Source organism: Dermacentor silvarum, chromosome 6 (genome assembly GCF_013339745.2).
Source record: "Dermacentor silvarum isolate Dsil-2018 chromosome 6, BIME_Dsil_1.4, whole genome shotgun sequence".
NCBI classification, from domain to species: domain Eukaryota; kingdom Metazoa; phylum Arthropoda; class Arachnida; order Ixodida; family Ixodidae; genus Dermacentor; species Dermacentor silvarum.
Window position 1 is genome coordinate 132,133,545 of NC_051159.1, and position 17,392 is coordinate 132,150,936.

General features: G+C 45.5%; 1 protein-coding gene across 1 annotated transcript in view; it reads right to left on the reverse strand.

Annotated features, from left to right (window-relative positions):
- Positions 1-16,950, reverse strand: part of LOC119456020 (ammonium transporter Rh type A) — a 61,003-nt gene extending 44,053 nt beyond the window's left edge. The window contains exons 1-2 of the mRNA XM_037717612.2: positions 16,776-16,950; positions 3,555-3,690 (exon numbers count right to left, since the gene is read on the reverse strand). Coding sequence (XP_037573540.1) covers positions 3,555-3,690; positions 16,776-16,820 — 181 coding nt within the window. The 5' untranslated portion in view covers positions 16,821-16,950. The remainder of the gene's footprint in view (positions 1-3,554; positions 3,691-16,775) is intronic.
- Between the last annotated feature and the right edge of the window lie 442 nt (positions 16,951-17,392).

The following is a 17,392-nucleotide window of genomic DNA, read 5'->3' on the forward strand; positions in this document are numbered from 1 at the left end:
GACCGAGACCAGCCCGGGCCCGACCTGGGCCCGGGCGTTCATTACTAAGCTTAGCTAGGGCCCGCGTGTGTATGAGCAGGCCCGGTCTGTAAGAAAAAAAAATTCTTTTTTTTTTACTTACAGATTGTACCGTATCTATCAGCCTCACCTTCTCGAGGTTCAATCAGCTGCAGTATATAAGCAATAAAAGGCCGAAATTTTTGTTTCTCCCACGGGAACATCAGTAATCCGGCCCATTGCCTGTGCTACTATTTTTTCTGGTGGTGCGCATGCACTTAACTTGATTTGTACGATATGGTTCTATGATGTCATTTAGCATGCAAATATACAGGATGTTTTCATTTTAGCTGAACCAAATTTTTAAAGATTGCCTGTGGCAGATAGCGCAGTCATAATCCTTGATCTAAACTACTCGATGAGGCGGCCATTACTTCCACGAGAAATCAAAACGCCTAATTGAAGAATTAACATAATTACGCTAATTAAGGTTTTAAATAATTATTTTATGGCACATCTTGCAATCTACGAATTATAGCCGCCGAGTTCGCAAGGCGTATCCACTTGGAACGAATTCTCAGGACTCCACCAGTTTCGAGATAATAATTTTCAAAGTGTCCGACGAAATCAATCAAATCAAATCAATTTATTGTCCAGTTTACATGCTGGACGGTCGTTTTGGACTAAAAGCTACATATGTAGCTTGACGTGACCCAAAAGACCAGAAGGCAACAGTGCAGCAAACAGTGTGCACACATGCACAATAATTCCCATATTTCCAGCTATCGCTGGAATTCCTCATAGACGTTTTAACAGAATGCATTTTAAACAACACTACAATAACAATACTAGTTATACAAAACAACGCAACACCAGCTATACAACATAGCATGAGACTGAATTTTACAAGATCAACATTTGCTCAGAAAACGAAACAGGATTTACATTATCTACTCAGAACCATACACAAAGGCTGAATAATAATCACATCAGATACATTACAAGCGACCAAAGTGTCAGCTGAGTTCTCTCTTACTGAAATTATCGCCATTTTTGTATCTGTTCAAAGTGAATGGTAGGTAATGTATTAACGACTGATGCTTATAGAAAGTTCTGAAGTATGGAATTGACCATATCTCAGGATTTCTTGTGTTCGCATTATTGTGACGACGCTCTAAGGAGGCTAATTGTTTTTTGTAGTTACAAGCTAATTCTGACATGGATGGCCTAATGAATGGTCAAAACGCCTAATTAATATCTAACATAATTACGCAAATTACCTTTTTAATTATTTATTTTATGGCACATCTTTCAACCTACGAATTCTAGCCGCCGAGTTCGCAAGGCGTATCCACTTGGAACGAATTCTCAGGACTGAACCAGTTTCGAGATATTAATTTTCAAAGTGTCCGACGAAATGCATGGGCGTTCCAGTTAAGTTCTTGAGGAAAACGCTGTTTTATGCATTGAAGCACAAAAGTAACTGGCCTTAGCGCTAAAATAATGCCATAGTATCGACACTGGTAATAGTGCGATCGCAAAAGCGGTAACATGGAAATGGTTTGAGGAGTGGTTCTTTGTACAATTTATTTTTCCTTACGCGGAAACAATGTTCGTTTTTGCGGAAAAGAAAAAAAAATTAGCGTAGCTTGCACTGGCAGCGCAATGCTAAAGAGACAGCGGAGATGATGGGCACCTAGCTAGTCCTGGCTTTTTGGCTAGGCTAAGCACTAACAAATCATCCCCAGCATTTTCGGGAGTTTATTGATTATTGATCAATTATAGACTAGCTATTGATTGGCTATCAATTGCCTATCGATAGGCAATTAGTCTCCACCATTCTTAGCTAGAATTATCCAGGCTCAGCTTCGCTAGTTCACAGGTGTATGTGCCATTGCGCTTGGACCCTTTCTGCACTGCTGCCAGGATCGGCCCACATTTTTGGATTCAGCAGATTAGGCCCAGCTGAAACAGCTCCGCTGTTAAAAATGACAACTTCATCTGTTTTACTATTTTCTTTGATGAGATATAGTCATCTGATAAGATATACAGTCAAGAGAGTGGTGTGGATCTGAGAACAAACGGGGATAACCGATATTCTAGTTGACATTAAGCGGAAAAAATGGAGCTGGGCAGGCCATGTAATGCGTAGGATGGATAACCGATGGACCATTAGAGCTACAGAATGGATACCAAGAGAAGGGAAGCGCAGTCCAGGATGGCAGAAAACTAGGTGAGGTGATGAAGTTAGGAAATTCGCAGGCGCAAATTGGAATCATCTAGCGCAAGACAGGGTTAATTGGAGATCGCAGGGAGAGGACTTCGTCCTGCAGTGGACATAAATATAGGCTGATGATGATGATGACAGTCATCTTGCACGTGTCACTTCAGCTTGGCACAGAATGCATTGAACCATGCAATGCATAACGGTCGCGTGTGCTCGAAGGCCTACTTAGGCCCTTCAATGAGCGGGCCCGAGTGTGGCCCTGGCCCGTGGCTTCAAGCCCAAGCCCGGCCCGGGCCCGCGGCTTTAAGCCCGGGCCCGGCCCGAGCCCGCCGACAAACGCTTCGGACGGCCCGGGCCGGCCCGGGCCCGTGCAGTGCTCTACTGCTAGTTGTAATGTTAAGTTTAATCTGTTGCGAAACTTTAACGTCCCTTGGTTAAGTATGGTTGTTGCAAATAATTACTGAATATAGCCGTTTTCTGCCTGTTTTCACACATTATACACGAGGCGCCCGCGTTGTCCTCGGTGAGCTAAACGGGTCACCTTGTTTATATCTCATGGAAATGGGGACGCGGTTGCGCGGGTGATGTGTATAGGTGAAGTTCAAACTGCGTGGATTAGTTATGGCCTTTGTAGCAAATGATTTAAGCAAGCGCTCAGGGGCGTTTTAAGTGTGTTTTAAGAAATGGCGTAGAATTTAGCTCTACTCACGTAACTATGAGAGCCACCGAAATCAAATTTGATGAAAAGGGGGAACAATATGGCTGATGTTTAGCTGATGCCTATGCTATACAGTACATGGTTGTATATTATCAAGAGTCCTCTTGATGAAGGCCGGACCCCGGCCGAAACGTCAGTAAAGTCCTGTTATGTTTTTCCTACGTGCTTCTATTTTTTGAACTACTTCTGTGCCGGCTCCTGTGCTTCCTTGCTTCACTGATATATATATATATAATATATATATATATATATATATATATATATATATATCTAGCAGCACCACGGCCATGGCCAATGAAGTCTTGGAGGGTTCTTTGCTCTCGCTTTAACAAGTTACCACCATTGCATCACCCGGCTGCTCCAACCGTGACATTGGGCCCCTACGCCACAGCAACTGTGTGGCCGACCGAAACTCCAAGAAGCACCGCCGCTCAAAGAGGCTCCTCCGCGGCTCCTCGGCGCTCTTTCCCGTAATCTCGTCACGACGTCGCTATTTGTCGGGTGCCCGCGTTGCGGTGTTAAGGCGATCGCGGTAGCGGTCTCTCTCACTCTCGTCCACCCTGTTGACAGAAGGCGTGGAAAGGGGGGAGGGGGGGGGGGGTTCGCACTCACTGGAGTAGTACTTCTCGATGGAATTATCCTTGGGCGCGTTGCCCCCGAGTGCTTCGGACATGCTGTTGAGGCCGTTGGAGGCGTCGGCTGCCACCTCATACTGCACGCACAGCGCGTACACGATGATCAGGGACACCTGCACCGAACGAGATGCGGAAATTGAAGACAGTGGTGTGAGCACACAGGTTAAAGCAGCTCAACGGTTAACTGTGTATTCCTTATGGCAATATTAGAAAGTTGGCCACTTCAGGGCTGGCTAGTACCCCAGAGGTTTATCGCTTATAATTAACGCTGCGCATAAGCGAAAAAAAAAAGGAAATTGTAAAATTATTAGAATTAAATTATTAGAACAAAGAAAGCACGGAAATCACAAAGCATCATTGACATGTGCAAGGGTCGACAGAAGCACACCGGACTGCGCTCTTGCGGCTCTTACACCGCAAAGTTTAGGGACACTAAAGCAAAACAATAAATCAACTTAGACTGATAAAGTATTCTTCAAAAGCTCTGCTGTCGTTAATTACACTCCAATAGGTCAATTATTAGAAGAGAAAATGAAGGTCAAAGTTATTTTTTTTTAATTTCGCGCGGGAGCACCAAAGTCAACATTTCAGTGTGATGTCACGACTCATAAAGTAATTTTCTTTTTGTATTTGGGCCATGTTGGCTCAGTAAAAGTTCGCGAAACTTGCCATATTCAGTCTTGGGCTCCTTTAGAACACAATGTAAGCAATCTTTACCGCTAAGGAATTAACTGAGGCCTAGTAGACGCTGTCAATGTCCATGACGTCATGGTGAGCTGGTGCGGGAACTTCAAGGTGGCGTCGTCACTCAACTTCTGTGTTTTTCGTTTCTTTCTGGCTTACCAAGCGGCTTCTCGCGGTAAGAGCGGTGTTTTCGGTATTGTGGAAGGGTAATCTACTGATACAGAAGAAATCATTTTTCTCTTTTGTGTCCCTTTAAAAACAAGACGTCCAAGAGGAAATGCACACTTGAACCTAACACCTGGAACTAAAACAGCGTGTCTGCTGTCCAAAAGCATCATCGCTTACGAGCAGCGCTACGCACGGGTGAAAAATATTAGAGAAGCAACCGGAAATAAAGCGAACACAATTCAATCGCGTGTGCTACAAGTGCATAGAAGTCTTCATGCAACACTTTCTGCTTTTGATGTTGCCCTGAAGTGCATTCAAGAGGAGTTTACATCGAATGTTGTCAGCCTTACAGACTCCCGCGCTGCCCTTAGCAGACTATGCTGATCGCCCATCAATGAGCCTTCGAGCAAAATTACATATCCTGGGGTATCTCTCGTTGGTCAATGGATGATTTCGCAGGAGGGTATCGCCGGAAATGAAGAGGCTGAGCGACTCGCTTTCACTTGCGCGCACAGCAAATGTGACTGCCCGGGAAATCCCGTGTAGGCTCGACGACACTCGTCTGTTCATTCGTCGCTACCTCCTCAAGAAGCCTCCCAGATCAGCGCGTTGAAAAGGGATAATTTCTTCCCCGGTTTAGGGGTCGAGGCTTGCCTAGTCGATCTAGAATACTGTTACTGAATTTAAGGGTTGGATCTGTCCTGGTGAGTGAACGTTTATACCGACAAGGACATGCGGTCGCGTGATTTCTTTTGGTTCCCGTGAGTACCTGATATTAGCTGATATTGAAATGGGGTCCTGCTTTCCTTGCGCAGTGCACGTCACTACTAAGGGACTATAATCTACTTTCCCTGCAGGGTATGACCCTCGATGATTGCCTGTATTCGTGTCGTTGTGCTTCTCGGCGCAAGCAATCACTAACAACTGGTATGCTTCTACGGACTGAAGGTTGAAAAAAGTACCTGTCTTTAAAACCGGCAATAAATGTTCAAGTGAAAATTACCGCTCGATCTCCCTGTATTTGCTGCAAAATGCTCCAGCACGTTATCGCCTCAGATCTACTTTGATCTTGAATGTGATCTCTTTTTTTACCCAAAACAGCATGGTTTAGGAAAGGATTTTCTTTCGAAACCCAGTTACTAGAATTCACGTAAGACTTGAACTTCGATATGAACAGTAAGCAACAAATTGACTACTGCTTTCTAGATTTCTCAAGCGCGATCCAGCAGCCAGCCCATTGTCGTCTGTTATCTAAACTATCTGCGCTGAACCTAGACTCGCTAACCCTGTCCATGGCTTCGAAATTTTTTTTTAATCGCCATCAGTTCACGGTTGTCGATAACTTTTCTTCTCCTTTTTCTGACGTTGTCTCTGGTGTGCCTCAAGACATTAATTATACTCAGACCACTTCCTTTTTTTTTCAATTTACGTCAACGACTTGCCGAATAACATATATTCTTGCTTCCGCTTATCTGCCGACGATTGTATCGTTTACCGCGCGATTAACAGTACCGCTGGCCCCGTGGCACTCTAGAATGGTCTTGAACGAATCAGTGACTGGTGTGCTATGTGGCTCATGTCCATGAACATGTTTCAATTCAAGTCCATTCAAGGTTATTACATACCTTAGAAATGACACGTAGTTGTGCATATACAGAAGGAGGTCCCAAGGTTTTAATCACCGTTGGCGGGATCTCCTGTGTTGAACCGCAACGTAATTTCTTTCACTAGCAAAGCTGTTCAACCCCGGAATACAAATACTTAGGAGTTTTTCTTACGTCCAATCTTTCATGGACTAATCATATCACCTTTATCTGCGCTGATGCTTCCAGATCATTAAGGTTCCTGCGCCGCAACTTAAGAAATGTCCTTTTCAAACTCCGAAAACTAGCTTATTTAACTATCGTTCCGCCTCAACTTCAGTACGCCTCTTCTATATGGTCTCCCCATCAAGAATACCTTATCAACCTTCTGGAGGGCATCAAAATGGGCAAGCAGTTTCATTTCAAGCATTTATAGCACCTAGAGTGATCCACAGCTCAAACGCTCGGGACACTGTCTCGAAAATTAAAGTTTATTTCATCATCATCATACTTACCGTTCCAGTGTAACCAAAATAAAGCTTTACCTTTTGTTTCAACCGTTAAGTATACTCGCCATGACATTGCCCTTTTATAATTTTTTCATCGATTCATTTACAAAGCTGGTATATTCATATCAAATCTGAAGCAAGCATCCTGGACATCACGAAGACTGCACAATCATGGCGAAAACAGGAAACATACGCCGACCAAGGTGGCATTTTTTTTTCTTCAACTGACGTTTCGGCCCCCACACGGGAGCCTTGTTCACAATGAAATGATTTCAATGATTTCATTGTGAACAAGGCTCCCGTGTGGGGGCCTAAACGTCAGTTAAGAAAAAAAAAATATTTTCACCTTGGTCGGCGTTTGTTTCCTGTTTTCGCCATGATTCTTCCCGACCAGACGAGATTTCGTCAGACCCTCGACTTCACTGCACAATCAGTTCAGCTACACCTGCATTGATGGCACTGCTCACGCTTTCAGTTTTTAAGCTCTGCCTCGTGCTATCCGTCTATGGAACACTCTCCCGGATAACGTTGCTTCTCAATCCAACCATGACACATTTCACAGTCGACTGGTCGAACACCTTGCTGCCTGAATCCTCCAGTCCTTCTGGGTTTTCATTTGTCTTTGCGCTTTTATTCTGTCCCATGTAGCTTTCTGTATCCTAATCAGACATCATAATTGATTTGTAGTACATAAAATTTCGTCCATGTCGTATGTTCATTATTTATTTTTCCGAGCAAACCACATGTGGTTCACATATTTTTCATAATGTGTGAACCTTCAGCCTATCGTCAATGACAGTGTATTGTTGTCTGCCGTGCCCCCGCCCCTCCCCCCCGCTCATTTTGCAGTGCGGTGGTTCATCAGTTGATATGTCTTCCCTCGCATTTGTATGGTTACCCTGTAATTACAATGACCTTCATGTAATATACAGGGCGATCATTGTTAAGTTTTATGGAATTTCAAAAATCGCCTGTGGCAGATAGAATAATTCTTGTCCTTGAGCTAGATTAAGCTAGACGCGCGTGCGCCCGCCCGGCCGCAGGTCTGCCCTGCGCTCCGCTTTCGCGGCTTCGTTCGCATTGATGCGAACGGCGGCACGAAGGTAAATTCACTCGCTGCTGCTGCGGCGCTTACTCACTCCAGCGTTTTGACAGCGACTTTCCGCTGTCATCCAGTGAGATGCGTTCATGTTAGCTTGTGCGCGCATGACACCTAGCTTGTTAATTTAGTTGGTATGTCTATGTTTCCAAGTTTATACGGCCGATAATACTACTATCCTTTCTTCGTATTGCTGTCCACTAATTTGCTATCGCAATCGAAACTTCGCCTTTCGGGAGAAACTGCGACTTTTTTTTTAACTTACCTCTTTTCTTTCATGGTGGGGCATCAGGGATGCAAATAGTGGAGCACAATGATATAGGGCACGTTGGCATTTTGTTCTTGGCGTTGAGCTGCTGAGCTCGAGGTCCCGGGTGCGAACCCGACTGCAGCGACCGCATTTCGATGAGAGCAAGAACCGTCGTGTACTTAGGTTTAGTTGCACGTTAAAGGGGCTCAGGTTACAGTCAGCTACCCAGTTGGTTAAAATTAATCCGGAGTCCCTCACTACGACGTGCCGCATATTCATATCGCGGTTTTGGCACGTATAAACCGCAGAAATAGATAGAAGCGATATATCTGTTTCCAAGACAAACCAATATCCTAAAAAAATACTGAATACAAACACTGAAGCTAGGAAACCTCTGTGAAAGAAATTATGATAGAAGTTTTTTGATCCGGATATACTGTCATTCAAGTAAATATTTCGTTTCAAAAATTTTTTGCTGTACTAAAACAAGAAATGTTAAATTTGTTTCTATTTCACAATTTATTAGTTCGTTCTTCGTGACCCCTACCAACCAGCGATTCTGGCGCAAGACTTGGCAAGACTGTGCAAACCAGCCATTATGTCGTGCGGAATGGCGTTGCTCACTAAAACGCGGCGATTTCATCCGAGTTCTTCTTTTTTTTCCTTGAGTGTTTGTTCAAAGTGTGGCGTGCGCTTCACTTGAAGGTATGCGTGGCCTAGCGCACGGCGTTCATTGGCGAAAGGTGTGAGTACAGGTTTTTGTAGCGTTAGCTACACTGGCCTAGCCAAGCCCGTTTCGCGCGGCACATCAAGAGCCGTGCTGCGCATGCGCAAGGATCAGTGATGTCACACGGCTTGCGCACCGGAGCCACCGGAGCCGGCACCTCTCGCGCACTCCGCCGCCGCCGCGCGCGACTCACCGCCACCGGTTTGCGCATTCCAGAGGAGTGACGTCGTAGCCGTGGTAGACGCACTGGCGCCGGCGCGCGCTCGCTGTGCAGTCGATGCCTGACACTGCGCTGGAGCCGCTGCGCTTCTGACTGGCGTTTGCCAGTGTGGTATAGCCATGGAGAAGGAGAGCGCAAATGCTGCTCAACAGCGCAGAAGAACGGAGAAGCTTGACTCATCGGATCCCGAAGTAGTTGCCTGGCAATTAGCGGTTGAGCGTAGGAGACAACCAGGAAAGCTAAGAATAATCAGCTGAACCTTTGCTAACGCTACGTATATCCTGGCATAGCCGAGCTAAGCCACTGCAACTTTTTGTTATCGTGCAAGTTCACGCTGCGGCATCCGACGCGCTGTCTCTCGTCGTGAAGATAAATGGGGAATGCTCCGCGAAAGAACGTCGCGCTATGTTCGTTCACTCTCCGTAACACAGGCTCTTGAGTGTTCGACGGGAAGCAAAATTAGTAAGTCAAATGTTTTCTAAATGATAATATGGGGCAATGTTGTCTTATCTGATAACTGGTGGATATGAATACATGGTGTCGCACAGAATTGCGAATGATTCTGTGAAAAGGTTTCGCATATGTTGCTATACATTATGACTGTGTGCTGGCTATAGTACTTTCCATCCACTGAAACAAGTTTTGTTTGGTCAATTATATTGGTTGCATTATTCTAGAAGAATAAAAGTGAAGTTGGTTTTGAAACCTCTGTGGCACTGTCATTTATTTCCATCCTATTCGCTCACCTTCATGAGGAACCTACTGGAGCAATTGCCGTCAATAACAGCCTAATTATGATCACATTAAGACACACGCCACTCCTATAGTTTTTTGACATGCTGACGCTTCAGCTGAGGCGAGTCGCAAGCTCGCATCAGTCTCAAAGGAAAAATAGCTGCTGGCGTAGTGGTCGAAATGCAGGACGCTGAAGAAATTCAAACATTCGAGCCAAACAGCATAAGATCTTGACGTCACTGGCGTTTCAGGTTGTGACGTCACTTTTTATTTTTTATTTTTGCTTGATGTTAGTTGTCCCCCCGATACGCAGATGGCGATGGTTGCAACGAGCCGCCATTTTCCTGACATGTGGACTTCTATGGAGGCTACGTTACCAGTTTGCATATACCTTGGTCGTGCCTTCCGCTGCTGGCGTGACACACGCACGCACGCAAACACACACACGCAAGCAAACACACACACACACACACACACACACACACACACACACACACACACACACACACACACACACACACACACACACACACACACACACACACACACACACACACACACACACACACACACACACACACACACACACAAACACACACACACACACACACACTTCGGCCGAAACCGCCGAATATTTTTTCTTCCAGCAGATTACTTTCGTACATCCGCACAGATAATTCTTAAGCGTGGTACTCATAAGCGCCGCTTTCTTTTCATTGGCTCAAGCGATTAGACAGTCAACAACACAATGTGGCATTTGCGGATGATGGTCCACAAGCACTCGGAACAGTCGTTCGGACGAACGTTTTGGCTATAGTTATTGATATTTTTGGCAAATAATTAACGACCCATTCTCGAGAATTGGATTGAACTGCGTTTAATTCCACTATCAACATTGACTGTATGCTATCCAATTATAATAATTGAGAATTTGATTAATTAAGACTAATTATCTAATTAGGCAGAATGCAAAAAATAATCTGAGTATATATTCAAGCGACGTCAAACAACATTACCTTGGTTCTGTTCAGCTAAGTAGCATTTGCATATTTTAAAAGTTTGGCACAAGTTAAGTGAAACACCCTGTAGCTATATTCGTGACGCACGAGCTTTGAGGCCGTTGGCGCCGCGCGTATTTTTGGCGTGTTGTTTTCAACAGCCTCCCTGTTGAAATACCTGAACCCAGATTTCGCACAAAACTGAGTATAGAGCAAAAAACAGATGTGCCGCACGTCCTCACACTCTGTAGGGACGTTTTTCGCGGCGCAACCAACTGAGACAACGCGTGCTGTCCAATGCCATCCACAAGCTGTTCTGCACGCTTTGCAAGTCATGTGTTGGCTGCCGTGCATATATATATATGCAGGGCATTTCAGCGAACACTTTCAAAAATTTTAAAGGTTGCCTGTGGCAGATATCACAGTTATAGTTCTTGAGCTGGTCTACTCGAAGAGGCGGGCATTACTTGCACAAAAAATATTTAACTGCATAATAGACCAATTAACAAAATTTCACTAATTTAGTTTTTAAGCAATTACCTTACGGCCCATATTGCAATTTACAAATTCTAGCCGTGGAGTTCGCAAGGCGTATCTCCCACTTGGAACGAATTCTCAGGAGGACACTAGTTTCGAGATATTAATTCCCGAACTTTGCGGAGAAATGCAGTGGCATTTGTCGTAGAAGCCAATGACAATCGTGTGACTATGACGATTGTTCGATACGTACTGATCTTTTTCCGCGTGTGGGCCTCGTGCCTTCATCGACGCTTAACGGTAACTCTCCGCATCCCTCACAGACCACGTGCATTGACTAAACAGCAAACACACACATCCATCGAATCTAAATGGCTGTGGGCTGATTAGTCGTTTTTGACACTTATGGTGCACACTGCCCGCAAAAACCGATGGTTCTCGTCCTAGCAGAGAGAGACAGACCGAGACTTTCACAATAGATGGAGAGCTTATCCTAAAGCGCCACGCTTGGCATGTTACTCCAGGTGCCACTCCAGGTGCCACTTCAAGTTGTGTACATATGATAGTACAATCGTGTTTCGCTTTTCACTGCTACGATTTGAACGTCCAGATGGGTCGACTCCGCAGCCTGTGATGTAAGACTTCACCGGCACCCACACGGATGTCCAAGCGCATGCACACGGACGCCGACGATTATCGGATGCGTAATGAGTCAATGCAGCTATCGCTGTTTTGGTGTAGCAGAGCCGCCGACAACACATTGTGAGCGGCGCAGGCAAACTTGAAGCCCACCGTTACAGTGCTTTTAGAGGAGTGTCGTTCAGCAGAGTGGCCACCAATACTGTGCTTCCTTCATACAAGTACAACGCCGGTGTCTGGTATACCGCGCGGCATCCGTTTTCTACACCGGGCCGGAAGGCTCATCTTTCGGCTGTGTTGCCAGCCGGCGGCTGACACCTTAGAACGCGTTTGCAGACGGCGCACGAGCAAGGAAAAGACCGCGTGTTGAGCATTCGTAGCACTTCCTCGTCACTGCCCGTCACATCCGGACAATCAAAAGCAGCGTGTCTTCACTCTTGAATGAGGAAGAGTGGAATAAGCAGTCATTCTACACACCATCCTCAGTGATTAACTAACACCACCTCGTATCACGAATCCGCGCACTTGCCATAACGCTGTGATATTCCCCTTGTCAGAAATAATGCAGTTGACTCCGAGAGTGTAGCCTATACGTGAAGTATCCCACCCACAATTTGCACCTTATTTGTCTAGTATTTTTTAATGGCAGTCTTAAGGTATCAACAAAGGCGCAAAAGTGCAATAACCTAAGGAGCACGTTTTCCCTTTCCTCTTGCGGCTTTAGTAAAAACGTAGGGACCTGCGAGCATTAGAAATTCCAACTACGAGTGAATGTCTTTGCTATTTTATTCCAATTCGATTCGAGAATTGACTATTCGAAGCTGTCGAATATTTGTTACTAGTTGAATAAAGCGTTAACGACACTAATTGCAGTCTACAGAGAGAAACGTGCAAGTGAGTGATATAGTTCCGAATTATTCTGCAGCATGGGAAGCGCGGTTGCAGCACGAGGCACCAGTTGGTGAGCAATCGCATGGAGGATAGGTTCAATAATTTCCTGTCGTCTGATAAGGAATGCCTTTCCTTTAGACAGGTAACGAACTTGTTCTATCGATTTAGACAAAACGATTTATTATGTGGACAATTTGCATCCGCTGAAAACGATGTGTGGTACTGTGCAGTATTACACTTCTGCTCCTTCGGTGCAGCACTATACGTATAGTCACGTGCCATTCCTGTGTTACGGTGATAGGGTCACCACTCAGTTGTTACTCATTTACGAGCGCCTCTGTTGACTGGACGTCCATATGCGAACGGCAGTCCACGTATTCAACGATATAAATAAATATGACCAAAAGGTCTCCAGACAACTTTTATATTTCACTTCGTTTAGAACTAAGAAAATATTCGCTTTATATATTATATTTTAATGCAGTTTTTTTATTCATACATTCGTATTCTACTTGGTCCGGAAATCGTACGCCACATTAAAACAGATAATGTTGCTATTGAAAGGCGTAGAGTGCGTCCCTTCAGCGCACGCAAGAGAACACTTGGAAGCCCTTAGCAGCTGCGCTCGTAACTAGTATTCTCATCAGGCGTGCGATACGACTTTTTCATGAAAGCATATTCCCCGCTGTTTCTTTTTATTTTGCGTGCTTATTTACATATAAACAGACGATTTGCGGAAGTTGTCTGCATGTTACAAGAACATCAGAGCATCGTGCGTGGTGAACTTGGTGGCTACATAGGACGACCGCTTAAAAAAATATCCTTATGCGCAATTAAACATTCATATTTAGATAAGTTTAGAATTATGCCTCCAGACGTACCTCTTCCCCTTCTTCGCTCCTTAAATAAGAATAAATGTTGAAGGTACGTTGGACTGAAATACTGATGAGGCGATATCTATATAAGAACACGATAACGTACTCTATACCTACATAAAAAAATTCCCTATAACACCCCATAACACCTATATCCAATAACAGCATATGACATATGGAAAAAACGCGTTTCTATATAGGATCCGAGATATTTCATAGCGGATTATTGGATATGGGAGTTATATGGGGCACATGGGTTTTTTCGATAGGGGTGGTACTATTTTTGTCATAGTAACGGGAAATCTTCTGCCATGCGAAACTTGCGGAGAATATCTCTTTTATAAACTTGTATATTGCTCTTTGCAAGAGGCGGAGAAAATAACTCCCTAACAGTTATAATTAACATTCACCTCTTAAAACGCAGGACCACAGGCGCATTCCAGTCGACATCAGGGTCACTTGTTCACCGTTTTCCAGCTACCACCGGGCTAACCATGCACTGCTTTAAAAACTACCCTGCATAACATAAATGACTATACGAGCGCGTCGCTATAAACTCAAGGACAACGTCCTTTGTAGTTGCACGCTTTTTTCTTTATTGTTGCACCTGTATTCGCATATGTATAAAGTACAGCTGCATTCAGTGAGGCCATAGGGCTCCTGCTTTGCCCAGGGGGCGCTACGAAAATGGTGCTAAAGAGCGCCCTCTGTCCTGAACTGGGTAGTACCAAGCTTGGTCGTCTGCTTCGGAAAGCACGTTTACAATATGGACCCGCCACTTTCGGTTGTGTTGTACCACGGCCTGCAGCGAATATCGGGCGCCGAAGATTTTTTCAGGGGTGGCACGTTGCGTAAAGGCAAGAAATTATGCAACGCCGAATACGTGTACGCTGTTCAAGAAATAAGCGGCAAAGTTTAAGCGCGCGGTGGCAATCGCAAGTGAAGCAAGTCGCGTACGAAGTTGAACTTCAGGTAAGGTTTGCACGCTGCTAGATTCAGGGGCACAAACGCGAGGAAATGCTCGCTATAAATGAATTAATGGCAGAGATAAGCCGACATCATGTGTACGGAACTATTCGAGCACACGACGGTACGCGCCGCGACGGCAGCGGTCTTTCAGCATGCCGCGATGTACGAACTGCTCGAGCGCACGATCGTATACGCGCCGCGATAGCAGCGGTCTTTCAGCATGCTGCGAAACAGCGGGCCTCCTGCAATCTTTGTTGACTGCATGTCGCTAGACAAGTAGTTATGCCTGCGCTGTAGTAGCGGCCATCTGTCCCTTTAGCAACTGATAAGTAACTGTTGCAATGCATATGAGCTCGCAGTAACGTACGTGCGAATAGCGCTGCAGCACGAGCTCGTGCGCTGCTCGCTTCATGTAGCTTTGAGTGACAGCGCTCGAACATCGATGTGCTGTAATCAATAGTGCCTTGCTGCGCTGCCTTAACGAGCTGGCTTGGGGTCAAGGATGAGCACATTTAACTCTCAAACCTGTGCTGCTTGTAGTGGGGTAGTGAAATTATCCAGCGCGCCCGACGCTCCGCTTCGTTAGGCCTTGAAGGAAAACGGTAGAATCTGATGTTGGGATTCAGGCCTTCTTGGTCGTGGCAGCTCACGACGCAGCAGTAACGACGGTGACGCTTTTTCGAGGCTGAGCTAGGTCTCTCCGGATCGGCGTCGCCGATTCCTTCTGCTTGCAGCATTACATCCCACGGCATACGGAGCGTCCGTTTTCGTAAAACTAGGCTAGGGACAGCTCGCAGAGTGGTCTGTGACAAGCGACGAGCCTTTTCGCATTCCCAACAGGGCGGAAAAAAGTGCGAATCGACGTAAACTCGGGCTAGAAACGTGCTTCGCCACAGCCAGGGCTCAATAGTATACCCAAGCTGGTACTACCCAGATAATTTTTCTCGCCGCCACCAGGCGCCGCTACTATACCTCAAACTCCAGCGCAAGATGCCCATACGGTCCTAGGCGCCATCTACATTCCCTTAAATTCATTAGCTCATCGAAAGGTAACTGGCATGACATTCACAAAGCCGGAACAACAAGCTAGTTCTTTTGTTTCTATAGACAATAATTAACTTGCTTATCCAGCCTTGAGCCAATGATAGTTTTTTTTAATTAAAAGTAAAATAAGAACGCGACACGACTAACTTTGTACGCTTATTGGAGATTTAAATATTCAGTAATTAAAGAACGATCACCACAAAATGCACAATTTATCATTCTCCTTCCCGAAGTTTTCTTCCAATGGAGCCTCCTCGACCGTGACCTTAGATTGCATAACTTTGAGACGATGGTTCATCCTAGTTAATTTGTCAACCATTACAGGATTATCTAACCGCACAACTGGAATCTATTCCGCACTGAGCCACTCGCTTCATCACCTCTCAGTACTGGGCATACGTTAGCGTTACGTCACTCAGCTTGCCTTATTTGGTCACGCAGAAATGTGACATCTGGCGCCTCTGCCTGCTTCACTCCTTTTACTACATTTGAATCACGTCATGTGCTGTTAAGATTACAATCTAGAGTATCCACTCGCATTAACCATAGCCATATAGTGTTGCTGTGAAATTCCCCCTGCGATCACATAGTTTCACGCACTGACCCCAAGAATTCTACGATAAGCTATACAGTTACTTCGCATAACTTCCTACGCCCCACTACTGAACAGATACATCACGCATACCTCATAAACATGTCCAATACGACATTCTTGAATAGGTTGTTTATTTTTTTATGTCCTTTCTATCCTTTCGAGAAGCGCCGTGCTTTTATTTTTGCCACTGATGTTTGCCTTTACCTGCTGTTTTACCCTCTGCATTCAACTTGAATGTAAATTCACTGTTGTTCAAAATTGTTATGCATTTCTTTATTGTCATAAACGCTGTTACCGGATATTCCTGTCAGATTTCCTGTTCTGTATTTACCTGATGTTTACATGTCTCTATGTACCCCCTTATGTAAAGTCTCTGGCCCCTTCAGGAGGAAATAAATGAAATGAAAGAAAATTAGTGGCTGAATGAGATATGCACGAGCATATTTAAAGGACGACCAACAGGTAAATATTAGCTGTGCACATTAAAAGTAGAAAGAAAACTTTGCCTTCTTCATTGCCGCAGGAGCCTGGCGCGTCGGACTTAACGGTAAACACGGTGCAGCGTTCAATAATGTAGTCCTGATCAGCAAATAATCTTCGCACTTAAGTGAAACGAAGCTATAGATTGTAGGCAAGGAAATGATTGATATGTATCGACCAGCTCAATTCATTCAGCACATTCGCGCTACCGCAGCAACAGTATACGCGCCAAAGGTGGTTTGCGGGACAAAATACCTGTAGGAGCAGGAGGAGGAAGGCTAGCTTTCCCCGCTTCCACATGACTTTAGGGGCGATCGGTCTTGGGGCTCGAATCGCTCAAATCCTGGGCGCGAGAAGCTGTCAGCACAAGCGGGACGCCACCACCAGAGCAACAACACTCCGCGTTCTGCCCGCTGGCTGTGGGCATCACGTCGTCACTTGCCCACGGCACCACTAAACGGGAGGGCGAGGGGATCTCTGAGGGGGCGGGAGGGCGGGCGCAGCCAGGGTTTGACGAAGAGGGAGGGGGGGGGGGGGTGAGTTGTAACGGGGAGGAAAGGACTTTGTCGTCATGTCGCACGCGCGCACAGAAAGACACAAACGGAGAGTTGCGTGCGACCGAGGCACCGGCTGGGAACGAAACGACATCTGTCGTGGTGCTGTTGCACCACGGCGTCTTTTTTTGGTTTGGCTCCCCCTTTTGTGTTCTTGCACGATGGCCGGCCTTCGCGGTTGATTGGTAAACGACGCGAGTTTCGCGAGAGAGTAAGACCTTACAGAAGTATAAGCGTTGGTGCCTTTATTTCTTATTTCTGGCACACACGCCGGCCACTCCCAAATTACAGTGAGCTGGGCGAATGGGCGGGAAGGCA